Source organism: Pygocentrus nattereri, chromosome 8 (assembly GCF_015220715.1).
Source record: "Pygocentrus nattereri isolate fPygNat1 chromosome 8, fPygNat1.pri, whole genome shotgun sequence".
NCBI classification, from domain to species: domain Eukaryota; kingdom Metazoa; phylum Chordata; class Actinopteri; order Characiformes; family Serrasalmidae; genus Pygocentrus; species Pygocentrus nattereri.
In genome coordinates, this window is record NC_051218.1 from 39383922 (window position 1) to 39406888 (window position 22967).

Here is a 22967-nt window from a genome sequence, read left to right on the forward strand (position 1 = left end):
ATCACATTACAGACACACTTGTTTGTTTAAGGAGATGAAACGAGTTCTTTGTGAATGTGACATGTGCCGAATGTGTTTCTCTACAGAGCATGAGAGAATGAGAGCCCTGTGCAGGAGAGCTTCTCTACAGCTTCATTAGCGAATACCTGTTTCAGTTATGACTTGTACATATTTATCAATTTACCCTAGGCTAAAAAAAATGACAAATGTCTGATTTTTTACTTCACAGCCCTAAAATAAATAAATAAAATAGAATAAGGTTCGGTTTCTTAAAATGACATCATGTTTTGGAATGAACTCTTTAATTGTAACAACATATTATATGATGTTTAATATTATAACATATTATATGATGTTTAAAGAATTTACAGAACTGAGGAAAAAAAAATTCGGATTAAGAAAGTCAGATCAGTGCATCCTCAGCATTATTCGTGAATGTTTATTTGTTTTTTATTAAAACGTTTGTTTTCTGAGAAAGTAAACACCTACTGCACATATAAATAACTTTATACACCCGACTGTCAGGTGGCCTGAGATTTTTGCACAATAATTTAGGAACACAGAGGTCTTATTTTCTTCAAAACGCATTGTTTTAAAAGTCAGAGTTTTATATAAAACTCTGACTTTTAAAACAATGCGTTTTATGTAAAACTCTGACTTTTAAAACAATGCGTTTTATATAAAACTCTGACTTTTAAAACAATGCGTTTTGAAGAAAATATATATATATATATCACATCATTCCAGGCACAAGTTTATTGCCTCCTTTAGTTGTGCATAGAATATCTATGATACGTGTGTTTTTTGCTCGTGTGTGTGTGTGTGTGTGTGTGTGTGTGTGCGTGTGTGTCTGTGTGTGCGTGTGTGTGTGTGCGTGTGTGTGTGTGTGTCTGTGTGTGCGTGTGTGTGTGCGTGTGTGTACGTGCGTGTGTGTGTGTGTGTGTGTGTGCGTGTGTGTCTGTGTGCACGCACCGCCTGGAACTCCTGCAGTAGATTTCGCCGTCTTCTCCACAGCTTTGTTTATTCTTGCGATTTTCGAGTGAGTGACAGCTCCGATTTGCGAACGGGAGAACAAGAGGGGGAGAGAAAATTAATTGGATGGAGGAAATTAGCATAACATTAATGAGCGTTCCCCTGTTGAGGCGCGGCATTGTGGGTCTCCGCGCTCTGCTCTCACTCACCCAGCGCACCGGCTTGTTTATTGTGGGGCTACATGAAAAAAGAAGGGTAGAAATAAAGGCCTTTTTTAGGTTTCTCTCTCTCTCGCTCTCTGTCTTATTCCCCCCACTGCTCGTCCATCCTCTACGTTACTCCGCACGTTAAACACACAGCCGTGCTTATAAAAGCAGGGAGGAAAAAAGGTGGGCGAAGTCAGAGCTGAATTGTGAATTAAATTTAGATTAGCCGCGGCTCTGTAAGAGTGTAAAGTCTCGGCGCTCTCAGCCTGATCCATCGCCGCTCCCGCAGCTCTATTCAGCAGCTCGGTCTGGTTTGCATATGGTTTCCCTGTTCTAGCTGCGCGGTTTTGCATATGTTCACCTACGCAGCCTCAGAGCTGAGAGACAGAAGGAAGGCATTGCTTACCTTTGTCTGACTCTTAACTGAGGCCCAGTTGTTTCATACTTAAAACTTGTCTTTTGTTACTTGTTTAATTTTGTGGAACATTTTTGCATTAGCCTTAGCGTCATTTTCAACTAGCTAGTTAATGCTTTTGTCTGGCTAAAATTGAGGGTCACTGAGTGGTCAACCTTTCAGCAGCACACCCCAGCTGACTCGTGACTAAGGCTTTATATTTTTGATTTGACTTTATTTGTCTAATCTTAAAAAAATTGCGACGTTGTAAATTTCACATTGGCTAATTAGCCTAATTCCCACCTAGCTGGCTAACCAATGATTAATGTGGGGCTGAAATCTACAGTAATTGAAGGTCACTGAGAGGTCAGCTTAAGGGCACATCTAGTTCTGAAAATGTCACAGATGCGAATTAGAAATTCCCACCTAATCTAATTCAATTAACTGAAATAAATTCAAGCTTGTTATTTCTCATCATAAGTGATCACCGAAATGCAGTTCCTCCAGAACCAGTGTTTCACAAAACAGCAGCAGATCAGCAGGTAAGATGACCACAGTAGAAGAGTCAATAAATACAATGAATGCAGACAACTATTCGGACTACAACCAAAACTGTCCAAACATTTGTAAAGAATAACAGATAAGTAAGTGCACCCATACAGAAAGCTGAGATATGGCCAAATATGCACATATTTCATAAAGGGTTAGGCATGTATTTCTAAATATATGTGCACATACACTCACGGGCCACTTTATTAGGTGTTCAATTGCTTGTTAACACAAAAAGCTAATCAGCCAATCACATGGCTGCAACTCAATGCATTTAGGCATGTAGAGGTGGTCAAGACAACTTGCTGAAGTGCAGACCGAGCATCAGAACGGGGAAGAAAGGGGATTTAAGTGGCTTTGAACGTGGTGTGGTTGTTGGTGCCAGACGGGCTGGTCTGAGTATTTCAGAAACTACTGATCTACTGGGATTTTCACACACAACCATCTCTAGGGTTTACAGAGAACGGTCCGAAAAAGAGGAAATATCCAGTAAGCAGCAGTTGTGTGGACGAAAATGCCTTGTTGATGTGAGAGGTCAGAGGAGAATGGGCAGACTGGTTCCAGATGATAGAAAGGCAACAGTAACTCAAATAACCTTGTTGAAAGTCTGCCATGAAGAATTAAGGCAGTTCTGAAGGCAAAAGGGGGTTCAACCTTTTACTAGCAAGGTGTACCTAATTAAGTGGCTGGTGAGTGTATATTGTGTACATGTATGGATAATATATGGATCATACATGTATGTATGATAGGTGAGTGGATGCATATGCACAATATAAGGATTATACATGTAATATCTGATGTCTAATACATATGTCAGGTACATGACATCATACATATATGTCTGTTACAAACAGGGTTTTTTTAAAGCAAAAACAATCTGATTGATATACACCAGAAACCTGTACTAAAACACATGTAAATGAAACTAACATATATGATTAATATATCGCTGCTATCAACATAAAACTTTGTCTTTAACTTGTCTTTAACTTTAGAGAAGTTTGTTCCCTGTAGAAGATGTGTTAACTTACAATTATGTGAAAAAGTAAGTACACTCCATGTATTTTCTGACGTATGTAGGCATATCAGTAATTGACCATTAGTATTTGACCATTAATTTGGCCATTAATAAAATTAAAAATAAATTAATAGAGCTGTCCTTTTTTTCTGTCAAAAAGTAAGTGCACCCCTGGCTTCAGTAATCCACATTGCCCCCCTTTGATAGTCACTTTACGTAGGCATTTTCTCCCGTAATACATGGTCAGTGAGAGGTCAGCTGTCCAGCACGGCAAAGAATCTTGTAAAGGTGTACTTTTTTTCCTTTGCTTGCAAATGTAGGCTAATTTCTCACAGTCTCTCAGCGTCCCAGCGGTGGTAAAAATACCTTGTAAAAGTGACTCATTAGCATGGTCAGAGGCAGCAGGGTTGGTGTGCGGGAGGTTATCAGCGGCTCCACTCGGGCCGGTTTCCTGTGTTGGGAAGGATGGGGTGCACTGTCCAGTGCGCTGGCTGAGGAAGCCTGGGGGTTTCCTAGCATTCAGGCTGTAAATAGCTCCGCTGCCTGGGACAGCATCCAGAGATTGTTCCCCTGGACCTGTGGAAGTGTGAGGGGATGCAGCCGCGCCAGAATGCAGGGGCTGTCAGAACGGATGGTGTGTGAGTGAGGGGAGGGTGCATATGTGTGCGTTTGTGTGAGTGCGTATATGACCACCTACTACACTGCCTGTCAAAAGTTTGGGTACACCTTGCCTATGGACATTTTAATCACTATTATTATTATTAAAGGTTTTATTAAAAATGCTGTTTGTTAATACTTTGAGTATATATTACAATTGTCAGCTTTGCATTTATCAAAATGACTATGGAGAGGGGGCTGTTGCTATTGGCAGCTATTGTTAAAGGGGACTTTTTTACAGGGAAATTTATCTGTAATTCAGTGACTGAGATATAAACAAGTCTTTCAGCGTGGTTTGATGTGAAATGGTTCACTGTAGAGAAATATACTCAGATTCCTTTACAATAGTGATAATAGGAACCAGGAGTCACAATGTCTACAACACAAATATAGCCTGTTTATTGACTATGCAAATGATCGCTGAACGTACCTGTGCCTTTTGCTTAAAAACACGTTTTTGGTTGCCTTACAACACCCTGCCTGTCCCACTCCACAATGATTGGTGTTAAAATGTGTTTAAACACTACCCTAAAAACAATGTCCCAGGAATCAGGCAGCGTATTCATGTAAGGAAGCTATGGAGGCATTAAATGCTTCAGAAGTCTGGTGGGCACCACTCTTGTTTTGTGCAGAAACGTTGAAAAGCTTTCGCTTTAAGAACATATATTAAATCTCGTCTGGCCTAAAGGAGGTTTAAACACCTAAAAGGTTTGGATGCCGATGAATGTTGACATCACAACGAGGGAATAAAATGCATGGACTTTAGCATACAGGACAAGCATTGTGAAAACTATCTATATCCAATATGTGTGATTTGTTTTCCTCAGGATTTGAAAAAAAAAATATTAGTTTTAACACATTAACATATTACACATCATAACCTGGTCCTCTGCTCACTGTATATGTCTGTGTGTGTTTCTTTGTTGATTGTGTTCTGCAGTTGTGTGTTATCCTGGAGCCCATGCAGGAGCTCATGTCCCGACACAAGACCTACAGCCTCAGCCCCAGAGACTGTCTCAAAACCTGCCTGTTTCAGAAATGGCAGCGGATGGTGGCACCACCAGGTAAGACATACTGAGATGCCAGTTTATTGGAAACATTTACTTTGTACCCACAATCATTGGCCTTTATACCAGAAACACCAACCATACAAGTCGCTGCACAGGTACATGTTAGTTTCCCAAGGTACAAACAATGTAAATCAACCCTTAAAGGTACAGAACTGTCCTTAAAGCCCAATTGTGTACCTTAAAGCAGTACAATGTAAGATTTTTTGTGAAAATTAAAGAAAGAGCATTACTGAGTCAGGAGGAAGAAAACCAAACTAGCTTAAATATGGAGAAATTGTGCTGCTGTGCGTCACCCTGTAAAGTCTGAATGATCTTTTAAATTTCAGAGGCAACAGGGTGAAGCTTTTTAGACCACATCATATGTCTTTACATATTAACATCACACCCACAGGCTCAAAAAGAGGGTCCAGTGCAATGTTTAGGTCTTAAATACAAAATCGTCCTGAGAGGATGAATCTTTCTTCAGATTCATCCTCTCGGGGAAGGGGTCTGAAGCACAACCAATGTTACAAAACATTTTCCCAAACTTTGCTTGAAAGTGCACTTTTTTTTTCCAGGGAGGTCTCTAAATCATGTATTGTCTTATTTTATATTCATATTATATTCTAATAAAAATAAATAAATAATGGGTTAAAACAGGGTGTATAGAGTCAGTGCATTTAAAGCACCTCAGTGACCTACAGGTACCACCCCAGTGACTTATGGGTATCATCCCAGTAGCCTAAGGGTACCATCCCAGCCCAGTAAACTATGGGTACCACCACAGTGACCTAAGGGTACCATTTCAGTAGCCTAAGGGTACCATCCCAGCCCAGTAAACTACAGGTACCACCCCAGTGACCTAAGGGTACCATCCCAGTAACCTAAGGGTACCATCCCAGCCCAGTAAACTTTGGGTACCACTGCAGTGACCTAAGGGTACCATCCCAGTAACCTAAGGGTACCATCCCAGCCCAGTAAACTTTGGGTACCACTGCAGTGACCTAAGGGTACCATCCCAGTAACCTATAGGCACCATCCCATTGGCATTTCCGTACTTATTTTCTAAAAAGTATATAGGTGCACTTTGTAGGTTTACAATTATGGAAGTGTTGCTGCACAATTTACTATCCTTCAGAGTTTATGCCCCCCCCCCCCCCCCCCCCCCCACTAGCCCTTCCATCAGTGGAAACAGACCTCCATAGGCCCAGATATTATTTGTAATAAAATAATACTAGGACCTTGCATGGGAGAAAAAAAGGAGCTTGAGTTTGGTTGTGTTTCAGTGCGCTGCTCAGTAATGTGAATTTCATTATAAATGGTGCATATCGCAGAAGATGATTTGAAAAGTAGAACATTTTGTTCTCTGGCTTAAACAGCCTTTTTACATCATTGTTTAAAACCAAGCTCACTTTTTTGTCTCTTTGTGGAAAGTGAAGCTAGCAAAGCACTCAAATTTAAACAAACATATGTATGAAACAAACACTTACAGACAGATGAGCACTCGGTGCAATTTTAATTTACTTCTCAAAGTTAAAGGCGAATACCATGGATATCCCAAGTTTTCTGTATTATTAATAATGATTCGTTGTTGTTAATCATCACAATTAAGAGTCATTCAGAGAGTGGTGTGGTGGGAAATGCTCCGTTCTAGAGAAACCTCAGAACTGTTCACAGTGGTGGTGGTAGGAACCAGACGTCTGAAGCATTTAATGCCTCTGAAAGCCCCCTCAAAGAAAGTCATTACATGAAATAGTGATGAATATGCAGCACAGATGCCTGAGATAGTGTTTTATGATAGTTTTGAGAGAGGGATATTGGCCTACAATGTAACTTTAAAAATCATTCAGGTTAGAGTGGTACATGCAAAATAGTACTCAACATCTTTTTTGTGTCAGATTTAATGCTGTTTTACTATATGTCAATACTATATATAAAGACAAAGATACGTGATACTGGTCATTTTGGCCATATTTGCGCTGTAGACATTGGTTCCTATCACCACTGTAAAGAAGAAACATAATTTCACATTAAAACCCTCTGTATGACGTTTTCATCTTTCTGTTTGAGCATATTATACAGAAAGTTAGAAAAACGGTGGAATTCCCCTTTAAAATCCATATCTAGACTTTGGTCAGTTAGACCGGCATTAATTTGTGAGCAAATTTCTCTCCTTCCAGCATGAAGCCCCATTTGGGCTTCTGTCAAGCAGCTAAGTAGCGTAACTCACATTCTCCCACAGCCATGTGCTGGTGGATCCTCTGTAATGGTCATTTCCTTTATTAGCACCAGCTCCTTCTTTCCTCCCATTCTGCTGAAATTCAGGCGGCGTTTGCATTCAGGGCAGGAAGGAAGGACGGCCGCCTTCATACACTGATAAGTCCTTTTTTCTAGTGTGTGTGTGGAAATGAGGCCGTTTCAGTGCGTCATTCACACACCCTCGCTGATAAACACACCAGGAGCCAGCAAAGTCTCTCTTTTACCTCAAAAACAACACACTGTTTATGTGCCACAGTATAAGTGATATGCTGGTTATGTGGGGCGGGTGAAGATTATGTTTATTAGCTGTTAATATGGTAACAATTATGTTTTGTTTGTTTGTTTAACCCTTAGAAGTCAGGAGTTATTACCATTTTGGTTTGCTGTTTAAATACAATTGCTTTGTTATAGATTCAGTTTCCATTTAGCAAAGAAATCTGCAGGGATATTTTTCCACACCTCCCAAGATCAGTCTTAGAAGTTGGTTGCATTTTCTGCTTCTCACAATCCAGAGGATACTTTATCTTATACGAGTGAAATAAAGTTGCTTAATTATACACATTTAAAAATGATGGTTGTTCAAGGGTTCTTGGTAGAAATTGATTCTACATAGAACCATGAACACTTAAGGAGCCCCTTTGCATGATTAAAGGATATTTTGCGTTGTAGAAGCGTTCTTTAGTTTGATGGAGAATGTGCCATAGAGGGTTCTATATAGAACCTTTTTGAATAGGATCCTATATAGCACCAAAAATGGTTCTTCTATTGTGACAAGTCTGACATCGTAACAATAGAAGAACAATGTTTGCTGCTATACAGAACCTTTTTGAGAAGGCTTTGAACCCTGTTCAAAAAAGTTATGTATAGAACCATTTACAGCACTTCTTTAGGGGTTCTTAATGAAGAAAATTGTTCTAGAACCATTAGCACTCAATGAATCCTTTGCATGGTTAAAGGGTTCTCTGCATTGTGAAAAGGTTCTTCAGCTTGATGGAGAATGTGTTGTAGATGGTTCTACTAGAACCTTTTTGAATCCTATATAGCACTAAAAAGGGTTCTTCTGTTGTAAGTAGTGTGACACTGTAACAAGAAAAACCCTTTTTGTTGCTACATAGAACCCTTTTCAAAAAGGTTCAAGACATTCCTTATCAAACTGAAGACCCCCTTTCACAATGCAGAGAACCCTTTAACCATGCAGAGGGTTCTTTGAGCGTTTATAGTTCTATATTGGGCCATTTTCTTTACTAAAGAACTCTTGAAGAACCATAATTTTTAAGTGTGTATAATTCCTTATTTAGTTACTGTTGTCTATTATCGTATTACATTATCATGTAATGAATATCAGGTGCTATCTGGGTTGGATACCCTGGCCTTCTGCCCATTGAACGCTGGGATAGGCTCCAGCATCCCCATGACCCAACCTCTATAAGTGGCTTGGAGAACGTGTGTAAATAACATTTACATTTGGTTTACATTCTGTATCTACAGGTTCAACTATGCTCTTTCTATATTTTCTGTTTTAATGTCAAGAAGTGACAAAAATGGAAGGTTTATCAAGGCTGGACACACAACAGTAACTTGTCATCGAATTCAAATCATAGTAATTTATCTCCTCTTCTGGTTACAAACACTAATATGGTTATATATAAAGTTAAAGTTAAGATTTGCACTTTTAACAGAATTGTTTACCGCTGTTGAGAAATTCATATCAAATTACATCTCACGTTTGTAATCACCAGCAATCAGCAGCGACTTCTGAGGGTTAAGAATCGTCGAGTATGAGCTAAAACATGGGTGCAGGTAGAGCCTCAGATGATGTGTTTCATTTTGTGACAGCATCCAGTTATGCACTATTCGTTTTCAAACTTTTTAATAAAGGCAGCATTGATGCCATTGAGGCATATCTAGGTACTTTTCACATTTTTATATGAAGTAATGTTTGATGTATTACATGCTCTTGTGACAAAAATACAGAAAACAGTCTATACTGTGCAAAAGACAGAGACCACCATTCATTTCTTTAACTTCCAGTCAAATTCCTCATTAAGTCCTTTAAGTGAATAATTTTTTTATTGTTTGGGGGAAAAAAGTATTTAATTAAACTTGTGTGACCACCCTTTGCCTTTATTACAGCTTCCAGGATTCTCCTGTTCAGTTTTTTAAAGAAATTTATGCAAATGCAGGGATGCAACCTCCTAAATTCAGTCATAGAAGTTGGTTGCTTTTTATGCGAATTTGCAAACCAATTAATCCCGATTGAAACCCATTTAATATATTCGGGTCTTAAATCTGAGTATTTCCTTTGACTTTAACCCTCCATGTGCAAGTGGATTATCTCATTTAATCTACTTAGAAATATATCTTCAAAGAAAATAACTTCATGACAGTTCTGACAGGTGGTCTCAGGCTTTTGCCCAATATTGTATATAATACGCACTTAAAAATAATGAACTAAAGTTAACTTCAGTATTTTAAACAGTTCACTGGTTTTAAAAGTTTGATTTACCAATATTTTCATTTCATGCTGAAAGACATCTCAGATTTAGGCTACATGACATCCTTTTCATAATCATAACCTTCTAAATCAAACTTGCTCTGACTGGTTTTCAGCGGGACATCCACAGAACTTCAAAACGGAAATTTTCCCCACAAATCACAAGAAAGGTACTCCTTCTGTCTTCTAAAGCTTTCCTAACAGCGTGTTCTAACAGGGGGAGCCACATTCTGTCTCTGAAAGGAATGCTGTGAGATGCCTTTGGTTTCTGTCTCGTGCGTCATGAGTGCTCAACATATTCTCACTTTAGCAGATTAAGGTTGCATGTTATACAGTCGTATGAAAAATTGAAGAAGACCCTGGGCACATACCACATTTGGGGATTTTATGAGTGATAAATTTAACGCATTGTTTACAGAGAAAACACTGTTCATTTGCTGAATTCAACATTTTGGGGGAAAAAAAGATTTAAAAAAACAAATGTGCTCAGTGCAAACGCTATTTTAATTTGACTTTTTTTTTTCGAATGTGTTAAACTCAAATTACAAATAAACGGAAAATGTGCAGTAAAATTACAGATGCCAAGATTGAGTCTGTTCACTGTATAGGATATGTAAATTTGCTCTAATTTAGAAAATCAGCAAAATATTTTTTATTGAACTTGTCTGGGGATGTTCAAACTATTGCATTCGACTGTATATGATAACACTGACAAATCAATCGGATATACCAATAAATAAGTCTTAGGCCTATGAGTTTAGGAATTTGAATAGTTAAGTGAAATGAATACACATTCAATTTCTGCCAGTAACACTAGTTTTAATCTGTCTTAAAACATTTTAGCACTGAAAAATAAACACCATTTATGACCATGACTGCATAAACAGTACAGTACATTGTTGAGCATTTATGCAACTGAAAGCAGGGGTTTCTCCTCTTACTAGTGCACGTCTTGGAAGATGTTAAGCTGCTTTTTGATTTCACCTCCTAAAGAAGCAAAGCATGCTCTGTCAATGCCTGTGTGTGTGCTAATATTAGGTGTGTGCTAATATGGGGAGGGTATTTGTTACAGAATATGACTAGATGTGTATATTGTATTGTATTATAGATCTTTCTATACACCCGTATCTGTATGCATGCAGTAGTTTGGAGCTTTTCTGTGTGAATACATGTGGGACTTGTAAATTGTGATGCAATTCTACACTCCTGTGTATGTGTGTGCACGCAGAGCCCACTCGACAGACCACCACGAAAAGGAGAAAGAGAAGGAACTCGGCCAGCAGCGCGTCTAACAGTAGCCTTGGCAACAGTGCAGGCAGTAAGAAACGGAGCCCAGCCAACAGCTTCAACCTGACCAGCCAGGTACCTGTAAGCATCGAATCTTCTCTTATATACACACACACTTGGACACACGTACACCTACGCACACACCACGATCATAGATATTCTTCCTCCTTGAAGCTTTGGATGACCATGATATTAGGGAAGGCCCACAGCTGTGAATACTCATTCAGAAACACCAGTGACCATTTGAATCCTGTCAAATGCAGTTCAGGTCATCCATAATTAAAACATACTCTGAATATGACCCAAAAACAATAATATTTACCTGTCATAACATTCATATCTAAAGCGAATGAGCTTACTGAAAATTCTAGGTTTGTTTATTTAGTTGTAAGCCATGGTTTGAAGACCTCCAGTGAAAGGACATGTTTTTGGTTGATTTTCGAATTGAAAATGTATAAGAATATATTAAATTTATGAAATATATGAAAATGTATTTTAAAAAATTAAAATTATAAAATATTCCCCATTTTTTGTTTAGCGATATATTTTCATTGCCAGTTTAGCTGAAAGGAGCCAAGTTCATACTCCAATACTAGGATACTGGTCCAAGCTTCAATTAAATAGTGAGTGAAACAACATAAATACCATTCAGATTTGCAGACTAGTTATTTCAGTATTTATTAAAAGAGTTATGGCCATTTATGGCCATAGTACAGGAATTAACTGAACTGATTAGCTAGCCTACTGTCTCTGTTTGTCTTCATATCTGAGCTCTGCAGTGGGTAAACGAGTGACTGAGGGAACACCCAGCTTCATCACCTGCATCTAGTTCAACAGTCAAAACTACTGCCAAACAGATTACTGTATATTTGGCTAGCTCTCGTTGTGTCAACATGGTTTGCATTTTACTATCATTCTTCGTTCTGATTTGATTCATTCTTTCTAAGAAAAGGGCTGACAATGTGAAGTCATAGGAGGTAATGTGGCTGTGTTCAGCACTTCAGATAACATTACCTGGGTGTTTTTATAATATGATTATTAATAAAAGGCTAATGTGAGGTCCATTGTTAAGTTTTATTGTAAAATATTTTGTTTAACACAGAGAAAAGTAAGCCTCTAACTATACGCATTCTAAAATTCTGGTGGGGTCTGAAGGGCCAACAAATGACAAACAGTAAATAGAAATTTAAGACCAACATAAGGAACAAATACTCGAGTATTCAGATTATTTATGCCAGCCCTCTTTCAGATCTGTATTATACTGAGATAGCAACTTCAGTGTGTTTCTTTGCATGTAGGAAGGTTGAAATTTCACTTGGCAACTGGAAGCCAGTAGTTAACTGCTGAATTCTGTAAACAAACATCTGAAACGTGTGACCGTATGGATCACTCTACTGGTTCAAAGCTGGTTCAAAGTCAGATATATTTCAGAATTTTAATTAACTTGGACTTTAGATTAAAATCCTTTGCTTTCAGTAACTATATGCCTTACTTACATTTATTTTATTAAAATATAAATATTCCATTTTGCCGTTTCCAAAACAATCATTGTATTACCAAAATTTGACCCAATGTTTCGGTAGTGACAGCTTTAGCTAATTCTGAGAAAAACAGAATTAGCCAGTCCATGACTAGCAAACACAGCTTTGAACAATTGTACACACCTAAAATCATAATATTTTTTCATTATAACACAAAAATTACTTAATTGCTGAAAATATGTGTTTTGGTAGTGGCAATTCTAGCAGATTATATTATATTAGATTAGATTTTGAGCAGAACTCAAAAATGTTAGCCGGTACATGACTAGCAAATACAGCTTTGAACAGCTGTACACAAATAAAATTATCATATTTTTCATTAAAGGTCAAAAAAGTTCACTTAATTGCAGAAAATATTGACAGTTAGTGGGTAGTGATCGTTCTTAATGTTCCATACTAATTTTCAGTGGGACGCATTTACTTTATACACTATATTTCCAAAAGTATTCACTTACCCATCCAAATCATTGAATTCAGGTGTTCCAATCACTTCCATGGCCACAGGTATATAAAACCAAGCCCCTAGGCCTGCAGACTGCTTCTACAGACATTAGTGAAAGAATGGGTCGCTCTCAGGAGCTCAGTGAATTCCAGTGGTTCCGTGATCGGACGCCACCTGTGCAAGTCCAGTCGTGAAATTTCCTCACTACTAAATATTCCACAGTCAACTGTTAGTGGTATTATAATAAAGTGGAAGCGATTGGGAACGACAGCAACTCAGACACAAAGTGGTCGGCCACGTAAAATGACAGCGCGGGGTCAGTGGATGCTGAGGCACATAATGCACAGAGGTCACCAACTTCCTGCCGAGTCAATCACTACAGACCTCCAAACTTTATGTGGCCTTCAGATTCGCTCAAAAACGGTGTAGAGAGCTTAATGGAATGGGTTTCCATGGCCGAGCAGCTGCATCCATGCCTTACATCATCAAGCACAATGCAAACCGTCGAGTGCTGTGGCGTAAAGCACCGCCACTGGACTCTAGAGCAGTGGAGTGACAAATCATGCTTCTCTGTCTGGCAATCTGATGGACGAGTCTGGGTTTGGGATTGCCAGGAGAACAGTACTTGTCTGACTGCATTGTGCCAAGTGTAAAGTTTGGTGGAGGGGGGATTAAGGGGCTGTTTTTCAGGAGTTAGGCTCAGCCCTTTAGTTCCAGTGAAAGGAACTCTTAATGCTTCAGCAAACCAAGAGATTTTGGACAATTTCCTGCTCCCAACTTTGTGGGAACAGTTTGGGGATGGCCCCTTCCTGTTCCAACATGACTGCACACTAGTGTACAAAGCAAGGTCCGGACATGGATAACATGGATGAGCAGGTTTGGTGTGGAAGAACTTGACTGGTCTGCACAGAGTCCTGACCTCAACCTGATAGAACACCTTTGGGATGGATTAGAGCAGAGACTGTGAGCCAGGCCTTCTTATCCAATATCAGTGTCTGACCTCACAAATGCGCTTCTGGAAGAATGGTCAAAAATTCCCATCATTCCCATAGTTGTAGAGAATTCCCGCAATTCCTAATGTAAAATGCAGGGGCGTGGCAAAAATGAGGCTCCAGCTATGAACTGAAACTCTATTTTCGGTAGTGACATGAAAATGAAAACAGCATTTTTGATTTTTTTAAAGGTTTTTTTTTTATTTAAAAATTTAAAAACCACCTCCAAATAAAAAGTACCATATAAATTATGTTTTTGTATTACTATCCCAATGGATGCATTTTATTTTAATTAATTTATTTAATAAATAGGGACTCTCATTTGAATTCTGGTAAAATTGTCCATATAACTGACCTGTGTATGATAATATGATGCAGACAGAGAACAAGAACATGGAAAACGTCTTACCAGAACTGCTTTTATAAGTTTTATCCAACATTTTTAACACTGGAGCAAAACTGTAAAAGGCAGTACTGCTTACTTTTGCTCTCACTAAGGTTTTCTACATTGGTAACATATTACAGCAAATTCTTCCCTACATCTCATATTTGGAAGGATTTTTTTTTAAATTACAACTTAAATTTTTCAAATGACTGATACATTCATCAAATTGTTTCAAAGAAATGTTTACTGACAGAATTCAGTGGCTGCCTATTGGTTATTTTATTATGTGCATGAAAAGACATTGAAGTTGCTGGTCATGGTAATCACCTAAACACTGTGGCAGATATAGATTAGAATTAGAAATACTGAAATATTCCTTAAATTAAATAATAAACTAATTTCTTGTCATAGGCAAAGCAATCTAGGCATGGCTGTGTTTATGCTGTTCCTTGAAGCTTTGCAGTTACATTGAATCTGTATGTAATACAATGTTAATCAAACTCATGAGGCATTTCTGTCAAAACAGGATCAAACCAGCACTGACAATATTTCAGAAGTGGTTTGTAGGTTTTCTTATTGAGAATATAAGTTTTTAAACAGCAGACCTCCTGTTAAGTTTTATAACATAAATTTATTGACATTGCTTATAAATCTATCTATATATATCATTGGGCAAAATGTTTAGACATCTAAGCAAACTTTTAAACAATTTACCTCAGCAGTGAGTTTATCCCAATATACAATAGAATGAAGTCGTATTCATAATTCAAATAAACATAAAAACAATAAAAAGTAACAAGAATTTCTTGGGTCCATATTTTTCTTTGACACCTTCACAGCCGCCACAGAGACTCGTTAATATCATCAATTACATCATGAGCACAATTTACTGAAGCACTGGACTGGACTTCCTCGAGGAGAGGCTTGGAAATGGCTAAACAAACACACTAATATCCATAAAATCACTATTTATATATATATATATATATATATATATATATATATATATATATATATATGTGTGTGTGTGTGTGTGTGTGTGTGTGTGTGTGTGTGTGTGTGTGTGTGTGTAAATAAGCTTAGTTAGATTTTCAACATCTTCCCTCTTTTTCAAGAGGTAAAGCTTTGTTTACTATAGTGGCAGGGTGCTTGCAGGTTGCATACAATCAGCTGCATCATGAAGTAGAAACAATTTTGTACAGCTGAATTGTTGTGCAATTTTTCAAGAGTGATGCACCCAGTAAATGAAGTACAAACTAGATGCAAATGGTGCAAATTGTCTGGAAAGTTCTTTGCACAGCACAATCATTTAACATTGCTGCAAAGAAGCCATAATGTAATGAACTGCTGAAATCATTGTAATGGGCTTTGACGAGAACAGATAGTTGATATAATATTGCATTTATACCCCCTTTGTTTATATTATAACCTTAATCAATCACAAAATTGATGTCAGCAATAAAACTATGTTCCCCCATGGTCTCTTTCCCTCTGATCAAAAAAGATAACCACCAAGCGAAAGCTAACCAAACAATATATACTATATATACAATATATAAACTATATGCCATCCATACATAAGTGTAACATCTGTCTGTCAGTTATCCATCTGTTGGTTCATTTGCCCATCCACCTAAATGTCTGTTCCTTTGTTTGTCTGTCTGTTTGTTTGTAGTTCTAGCTGTTTGTCTATCCATCCATGCAATCGTGCGTTGGTTCAGACAACCACACCACCATTTCCAAAATGCGCATCCTGCTGTGAAGTGAATACGAACTTTACCTTCTTTAAGATGTTCTTCTTAACATTTCATTCATCTCCTCTCACTCGCACTGTTCTGTTATGTTCTGCTTCAGTGTCGTAGCGTGTTGGGAGCCATGGAATTAGGGCTGTCAATCAAACATGCTCAACATTTCATTCACACTTCTCTGGATTTTTAATATAGTGCTCAATTTTAGGATAATGGAAACAATGGTCATGTTTAATACTGTGTTCCATTGGACTTTAGGTCTACCATTCTTCCAAACTTACAACAAATGAGTGACATTTGTTTTCTTCCAAAAAAAGATTCTCTCAAAGGAGTCACTTACATTATGTTCCCCTCCATAGAGACATTAACATTCACACAAACAACCCAAACTCACCTCAGCTGCCCTGCTGAATTTTTTCTCATGTGCGTTTAAAATGTCCAAAATTGGAGTTCCTGAGAAAAGGAAATAGACAAAGAAGACCATTTGCAAAACTGAAACTGGATATCTGGACTATGGATTCTAAATTGGCAATTTGGATTAATTGGATTGTGAGAAGCAGAAAATATTCCTGCATTTTTGAAAATTGAATGGAAGCTGGAATGAATTGCAAAGGGTGGATACACTAAATACTGAAAAATATAGTATTATAGTTAATAACTTTTTTTCTGGCACAGTGACAGAGTAAAATGAATTTATTGGTTGTTTTAGGAGGGTATCTGAGTTGAATGGGATCAATAGAATTAAACTGAGCATAGATAGATAGACACTAGCTTCTCTTTAAATTGTATAAAAATCATAAATGATGGACGAATAGAAATGATTCAAAATGACTTGGAAGGTAATATCATTTAGAGTCGCAACACCAAAGATCACTACAACTGAACATCATTTATGAAGCCATAACCACACATAACTACACACAACCTCCACTGAGTCATCTAGAGTTAGTTCTCAGCACATGACTCGGAAATCCAAGGTTTGCATTTAAACTGCGAAATCACACTTCAGCTCCCCGGCTGAGAATGAGCCTCCATGCCATTTTCTGTCCCAATAAAAGCTCATCGTGTTTAACCTCAGCCTGTGAGGTGTTTATCCTCGAGTGCCTTTTTATCCCCAGGCCTCTTCTCCCCAGCGAGCCTCGCACAGTCACTCAGCCTGGGGTCAAACACACACTTCAATCCACAAGTGTTGCAGCTTTTTTACCTGGAGAGCAGTGGTGGTTGCATTTGTTTGCAGAGGGATGATGGGATTTGTAGTGTCTGGATTTTTCCCCAGAGTCATGAGGACAATGGGATCTGTGAATGCTGACTGTGAGATTAGAGTGAGGATTTGGACCAGGTTCAAGCTCTTGATTTTTTATTTATTTATTTATTTATTTCACATTCTAGTCAAGGATGATGTTAAAAGAAGAGGAGAAAAAAAGATTTTTGAGCAGTCTAAGTTTTATGATTGTAATTGGAATTATTTGTATCATAAGGAAAAAAGAAAAAGCATCCAACTTCTAAGCTTTAGAAAATATCCCTGAAGATTTCTTTCAAAACCTGACAGCAAGTGTCCAGAGGGTATTGGTAGCAAAGAGTAGACACATTACATACTGTATTATTTTTAGGTGTTTATGCTTTGTGTAATTTTCTGTTAAGTATACTGTCTTAGGCAAATGTTTGGGTGCCTTGGTCAAAAAAAATAAATCTTTTGTTGATTTTCTAACTGAAAATAATGAACACATCTTATCCAAAGAACAAACTTCTACACATATAAATGCATGATCAGTGTTTATTTGCTGATTTTAACATAATGGAAAAACACAAAATGTGGCCTGTGCAAAGATGATGGGACATTTAGTGTGTACTTGTTATATTTTTTTTTCCAGCAAATAAAATTAAAATTCAGCAAATAAATTGGAATTGTGCTCAAAAATGTGTAGATAAAATGTCATATTTAAGTTCATCGACAGTAGAGGATGTGCTAACATATGTTCCCTTAGAAAATCAACAAAATATTGAATTTGGCCAGGAATCTCCAAACTTGCATACGATTGTATGTTTTGTTTGTTTTTTTCTAACGCTGAAAAAAATGAACAACTTAACAGAAATTAAATCTATGAAAGGGTGGTCTCTGAAATTAGCATTGTATGATACTGTACAGTGCTGTATCAATAGTCATAGTGTATATAACATTATATGCTTCATTTGTGATGTAGTGTTGTATTGTATATAATGTATCGATATAGTTACTGCTTTTTATATTATCACTGTCATATCAAAACTTTTTTGACACTATTTGAAAACACTAGCTTCCCTTAACCTCGTGTGGAAATGTAATTAGTTGTAGAGAGCGCATGTTTCGTGTGGGTTTGTGTTGCTTTTAAAGGATGGCTGCATTTAACATATTTTGTGAACATAAACAAGACACGTGTTCTCCAGCATTAGCATATTTCTCACTAGGAACAACTTTAATTGTGCGTATTTTTGTTTGTTCATGCACGTCTGGTCTACGTACATCACTTTAATGGAAGAACGCACATTAAAAACACACAGAGAGGAAAACTGTTGGTGTGAGCCACTGGCTCTGTGCCAGCACTCATTATCATACATATATATCTGTATGTCTGTGTGTGTGTGTGTGTGTGTATGTCACTGGACACTTTGTGTCCTCCCCCTCCACCCCAAAGCAAAAAGACACATAACGAGTGGAGCAGTGCCACGCGCCGTGGAGAGGAACATGCTGGTTACATATGTAGCGTGGCCGTTTGGCTTTGTCTGTGCAGTTGTAGCACGCTGCCTGAGCACAGGCCTACGTGAGCCCAATCACAATGAGACAGTCATGTGACCGCTCGCAAAGGGGCAGAGCCCACGCTGTTACATCAGTGCCCCCTAGTGGTGGCGTCAGTGAGATGGAATAAGGAAATCTCTGTTTCGAGGAGACTGACGATACGAGGGGGACATGAATTCCTTAAAAACCCAGATTTATTACACACAGAGACTTATTATTCAGTAAATACACAGACTTTAGTGCAAACTGGTTGAGCTATTCTTAGGTTTTGGAAGTAATAAAACTTTAAGCCCACCGGTGGTCATTTAAGGGGTTAATGTACATTAACATTAGCGCAGTCACAGAAATTGGAGTCACTGAACTACAGCTCTACCATATGGTGCCATAGGCCATTTTGTTATCCTACATGATTTGAGCATGGCTGCTGTCATTTACATTGTGTGGAAATTTTAGAATGGAACCAAAAAACAAAAAAAAGCTTCACAATCACCCCCAAATAAAGCCTCTTTACAGGAGAAGGCAGCATAAAATAATGTAAAGTCACCATTCTGGAGATGCTTGCTTTTTTTGGACATCAACAACAAATAGACACTAAATCATGAACATGTGTCAGCCAAGCATGTCATTACCCAGCAATGTTCAACACAGAACCCTTGTAATGTGCTTTAAAATAGCCTTTGCTGGCATCCTTACCCTGCTAATATAGTGCTAATTTCCTCTAGCCTGGGATTTAGGATTTGCCTGTTACATTAGCATCAAGCTAATGGTGTAATATTTGCATTCCATAGCAGAACTCTGGATTAAATGGAGACATTTTAAGCTCGTAACAGACACTTAAGTAACATTCTTTACTTCGAAGGTAAGTTTGGAAGTTGACTCCTTCAGAAAGGCTTGAAAATCTCTGAAAATTACTAGAGCCTATTAGCTTAGCTAAAGCCCCAGCTTGTTATTGTGAGGACAGAAGATGGACTGATCTGCCCACAGACATTAACATCGGCAAAAAAGTCACTATCACAGTTAATGCTTGCAATATGTGAGGTTATATTGATGTTTTACGCAGAGATATATATGTATGTGAATCAGTAGCTGCAGTGGTGAAAGTATGAAGGCTGGATAAGGGGGCATGTTTGTCTGAGGAGGGGGTGGGATGGTTACTCCATGTGATGCCGAAATGAGTAGCAAATATGAACAACCTATAGAATCGCATGTAAAGAAGAAATAGAGCAAAACAGACGTCACATTTCACAATGTCTTAATAATAAAACAAGCATGACAAGTAACATATCACTGTTGTTAGAACAAAACCTTTTATCTCCATTTTTGTCATTTTTAAGTTTTACATAATTTGTCCAGTTGTCTGCTACATTATGGGTGAACTTCATCATGAATGGACCAAAAGAAACGGGCCAATTAACCCAAATGTGGGTTCCATTGACTTATATTAAAAGTTAAGCATGTTTTTTTCCTTCTCCTGTAAAGTTATCATTTGGAAATAGGAGGTTTTGCTCTGACAGCCACGATATAGTTCTGTTTCTTGTGTCTCTTTTAGGTAGCATTTGTTAAAAATTGTGTCCTGAATTAATTGCAAGATTAGTGCTATCTTGTGTAAATAAGTGGAATCTGATTCATCACAAAGTTAAAAAACATAACTGACTAAAATCTCATATTTTTGTCAGACTGGTGCTTTGCAAGCACAGAACAACAAACAACAGCAGCTGGAAGCAACAAGCTAAATTTACATATGTGCACAACTGCACAGTTACAGTGTTTAGGCTGCATAATATGGACAAACTGCATGATGTTTTCATTGCTACTTCTATTGCGGTGGCAATATGTTAAAACCACTATGATGAATCAATAATGTGAAAATGGTTCAGGAGCAGCCTGCAGTATCATCACAACAGAAATGCTCATCTGGAACTATTTATGTAGTGGGCTAATTTGCATATTGTCATGTTCTGCAAAATAAGAAAAGGCCAATTTAGAAAAGGTAGTATGTACAACAATGTATATTCGCAGTTTGGAGTTATCTAAAGAGGCTAAAATTAGCTATAGAAATAAAGCTATTTAAGGATGAAAGAATTCAAACTCAGCTTAAACCCTTCCTTTTTTTGTGATTGTGCAAGCAGTACACAAAGTTCCACTCAATTTTTCAGCACTTATAGTATCATCTGGGTATTAAAGGAGACCAGTGTTCCCACATTCCAATGCAATTAAATGGTTAAGATGTAAACAAAGTTGTTCGGAGTGGTTTCATGTGAAATTTTCTATTCTAGAGAAGCTTGCTGAGTTAGAATTGTTCACAGTGGTGGCAATGAGAACCAAATGACTTATGCCTCCGAAAGCTATTACTAAAATTTACTGCCTAATGTCTTAAATATTGTTTTTCAGGGCAAAGACACACCCAAAGAAACCTTATTTTCAAGTTTTACCACCATTTTACTGCTATAGAAGCATATAAAAACTCAGAAGACAGGTCGGTTCACTGGCTACGTTACAAAGAAATCCAAGTCTGTATTTTTCTCCACAATGCACCATTTCTTATCCAACCACTGTGAGTGACTTTGTTTACATCTCACTGAGTGAATTCTACAAAACCTTTAAAAATACAGTTGTTGATCACAACAGTAAACTTGTATGGAGATGCTTGTTTTGATACACAGGGATAAGAGGCCCTATGCTTTACTGACTCTGACTCATTCTCCAGAGTAAAGTTTATATGAGTCCACCAGGCTTCGGGGTAGAAGAGCTGTGAATAAATCAATGGTGAAGGGTGGCAGGTAGGCAGAGCAGGTTTTAGACCGGAGTGCTGTGCGTGGCTTTAGCCAAAGGCTAAAGCTAATGAGATGAGTACACAGAACACGCTTCCCATTTGATAGCAATTAGAGCTCTCAGTCAGACCACCAGCTGGAACCTGTGGGATGCAGTGCTGTTTTGTGTGTGTGTGTGTGTGTGTGTGTGTGTGTGTGTGTGTGTGTGTGTGTGTGTGAGTGGTACTGGCCCCTGGTTTCACACCCAGAGTGGAGGGTGACAGTTGCCGTTCGAAAACAGATGGTGAATTCAAGGCTCGTTGGCAAGCAGCATTCTTTTTTATATTGGTAACATCTCTGCTAATTACTTAATTAGCTATGCAAATTGACAAATCAGCGTGTGGATATTGTTATTTAGTCCAAAAGCCCACCTTAATGAATGACTGTAATTAAGAAGTGGAGAGGAGGGGCAGGAGCACAGTGACGGTGGGGTTTGTGTGTGAGACTTCAGAAGACATTGTGAGACACAATGCTCTGTTAAAGAGTTTCTCAAAGAGAGAGAGAGAAAGGAAAAAAGGAATATATAAAATTCATGGTAGAAAATAAAAATTAATTGACGGCATATGCAATAGAAGCAATCTGAACCAAACCTTGATGCTGTGAAGTGATCTCTGTTTTCTGCCAGACACATGAAGTAATACGGGGGTATGCACCCAGAAGTTGCAAACGGAGGTTAAACGTCACAACGGATGTCCGGCGCCTACCTCATCACTCCAGCGTAGGGGCATTCAAGCTTGTTCGAAGGTCCATAAACTGAGGAGCACATCGCACCTTGTTTTGTTCATTGCTTCCTCTGATTGCTACCTCTAACTTTGCATGCAACTGTAGGGTGTCTGAATGTGACTAGTTTAACACACATCATGGAACACTGGGACAAGCAAAATCACCCAAACTCAATCCCAGTTCTCAGTTTGCAACAGCAGGTGAAATGTTGAAATACAGTACTGAACTGCAGCTTGTGGCTGAAAAATGCACCCAGTTAGTGGAAAAGTGGGATAAAAAGCACAGGTGACTGATGTAATCCTTACCTAAGAAACTGTTATTAAAGCAAGGGGACGTGTAACTAAGTATTAGAGAAGGGATGATGCATTTATTGGAGATCATACTTTACACTTGCCTTTCATCGTTCCGGCTCTTATGCAAAAACCTGACACAAGTAAACAAGACAAAAATGTGAAATATTCAGTCACTGTTGTTTCGCATCAACACTATGCACAGCAGATGTGATTTCTTATGGAAATTTGTTTGTGTTGCAACAGAAACAAACAAAGGAGCAGAATGTCTTCAAGTAAAATGGAGATGTCCATTGCACCCCACAAAATGGGCAAACAGTGACACTGAGTAGGCTTTCTATTTTGGTAGTGGTAGTATAAAGTTTCATCACCTCTATG

At 38.1% G+C, this 22967-nt stretch overlaps 1 protein-coding gene across 2 annotated transcripts in view; it reads left to right on the forward strand.

Annotated features, from left to right (window-relative positions):
• ldb2a (LIM domain binding 2a) overlaps positions 1 to 22967 on the forward strand; it is a 111789-nt gene that overhangs the window by 83168 nt on the left and 5654 nt on the right. Inside the window, exons 6-8 of one of the 2 annotated variants that reach the window (XM_017692053.1) lie at positions 4737 to 4860; positions 9715 to 9768; positions 10827 to 10960. In XM_017692053.1, the coding sequence (XP_017547542.1) occupies positions 4737 to 4860; positions 9715 to 9768; positions 10827 to 10960 (312 nt within the window). Of the gene's footprint in view, positions 1 to 4736; positions 4861 to 9714; positions 9769 to 10826; positions 10967 to 22967 lie in introns of both variants that reach the window. The other variant, XM_017692050.2, reaches the window with a different exon arrangement.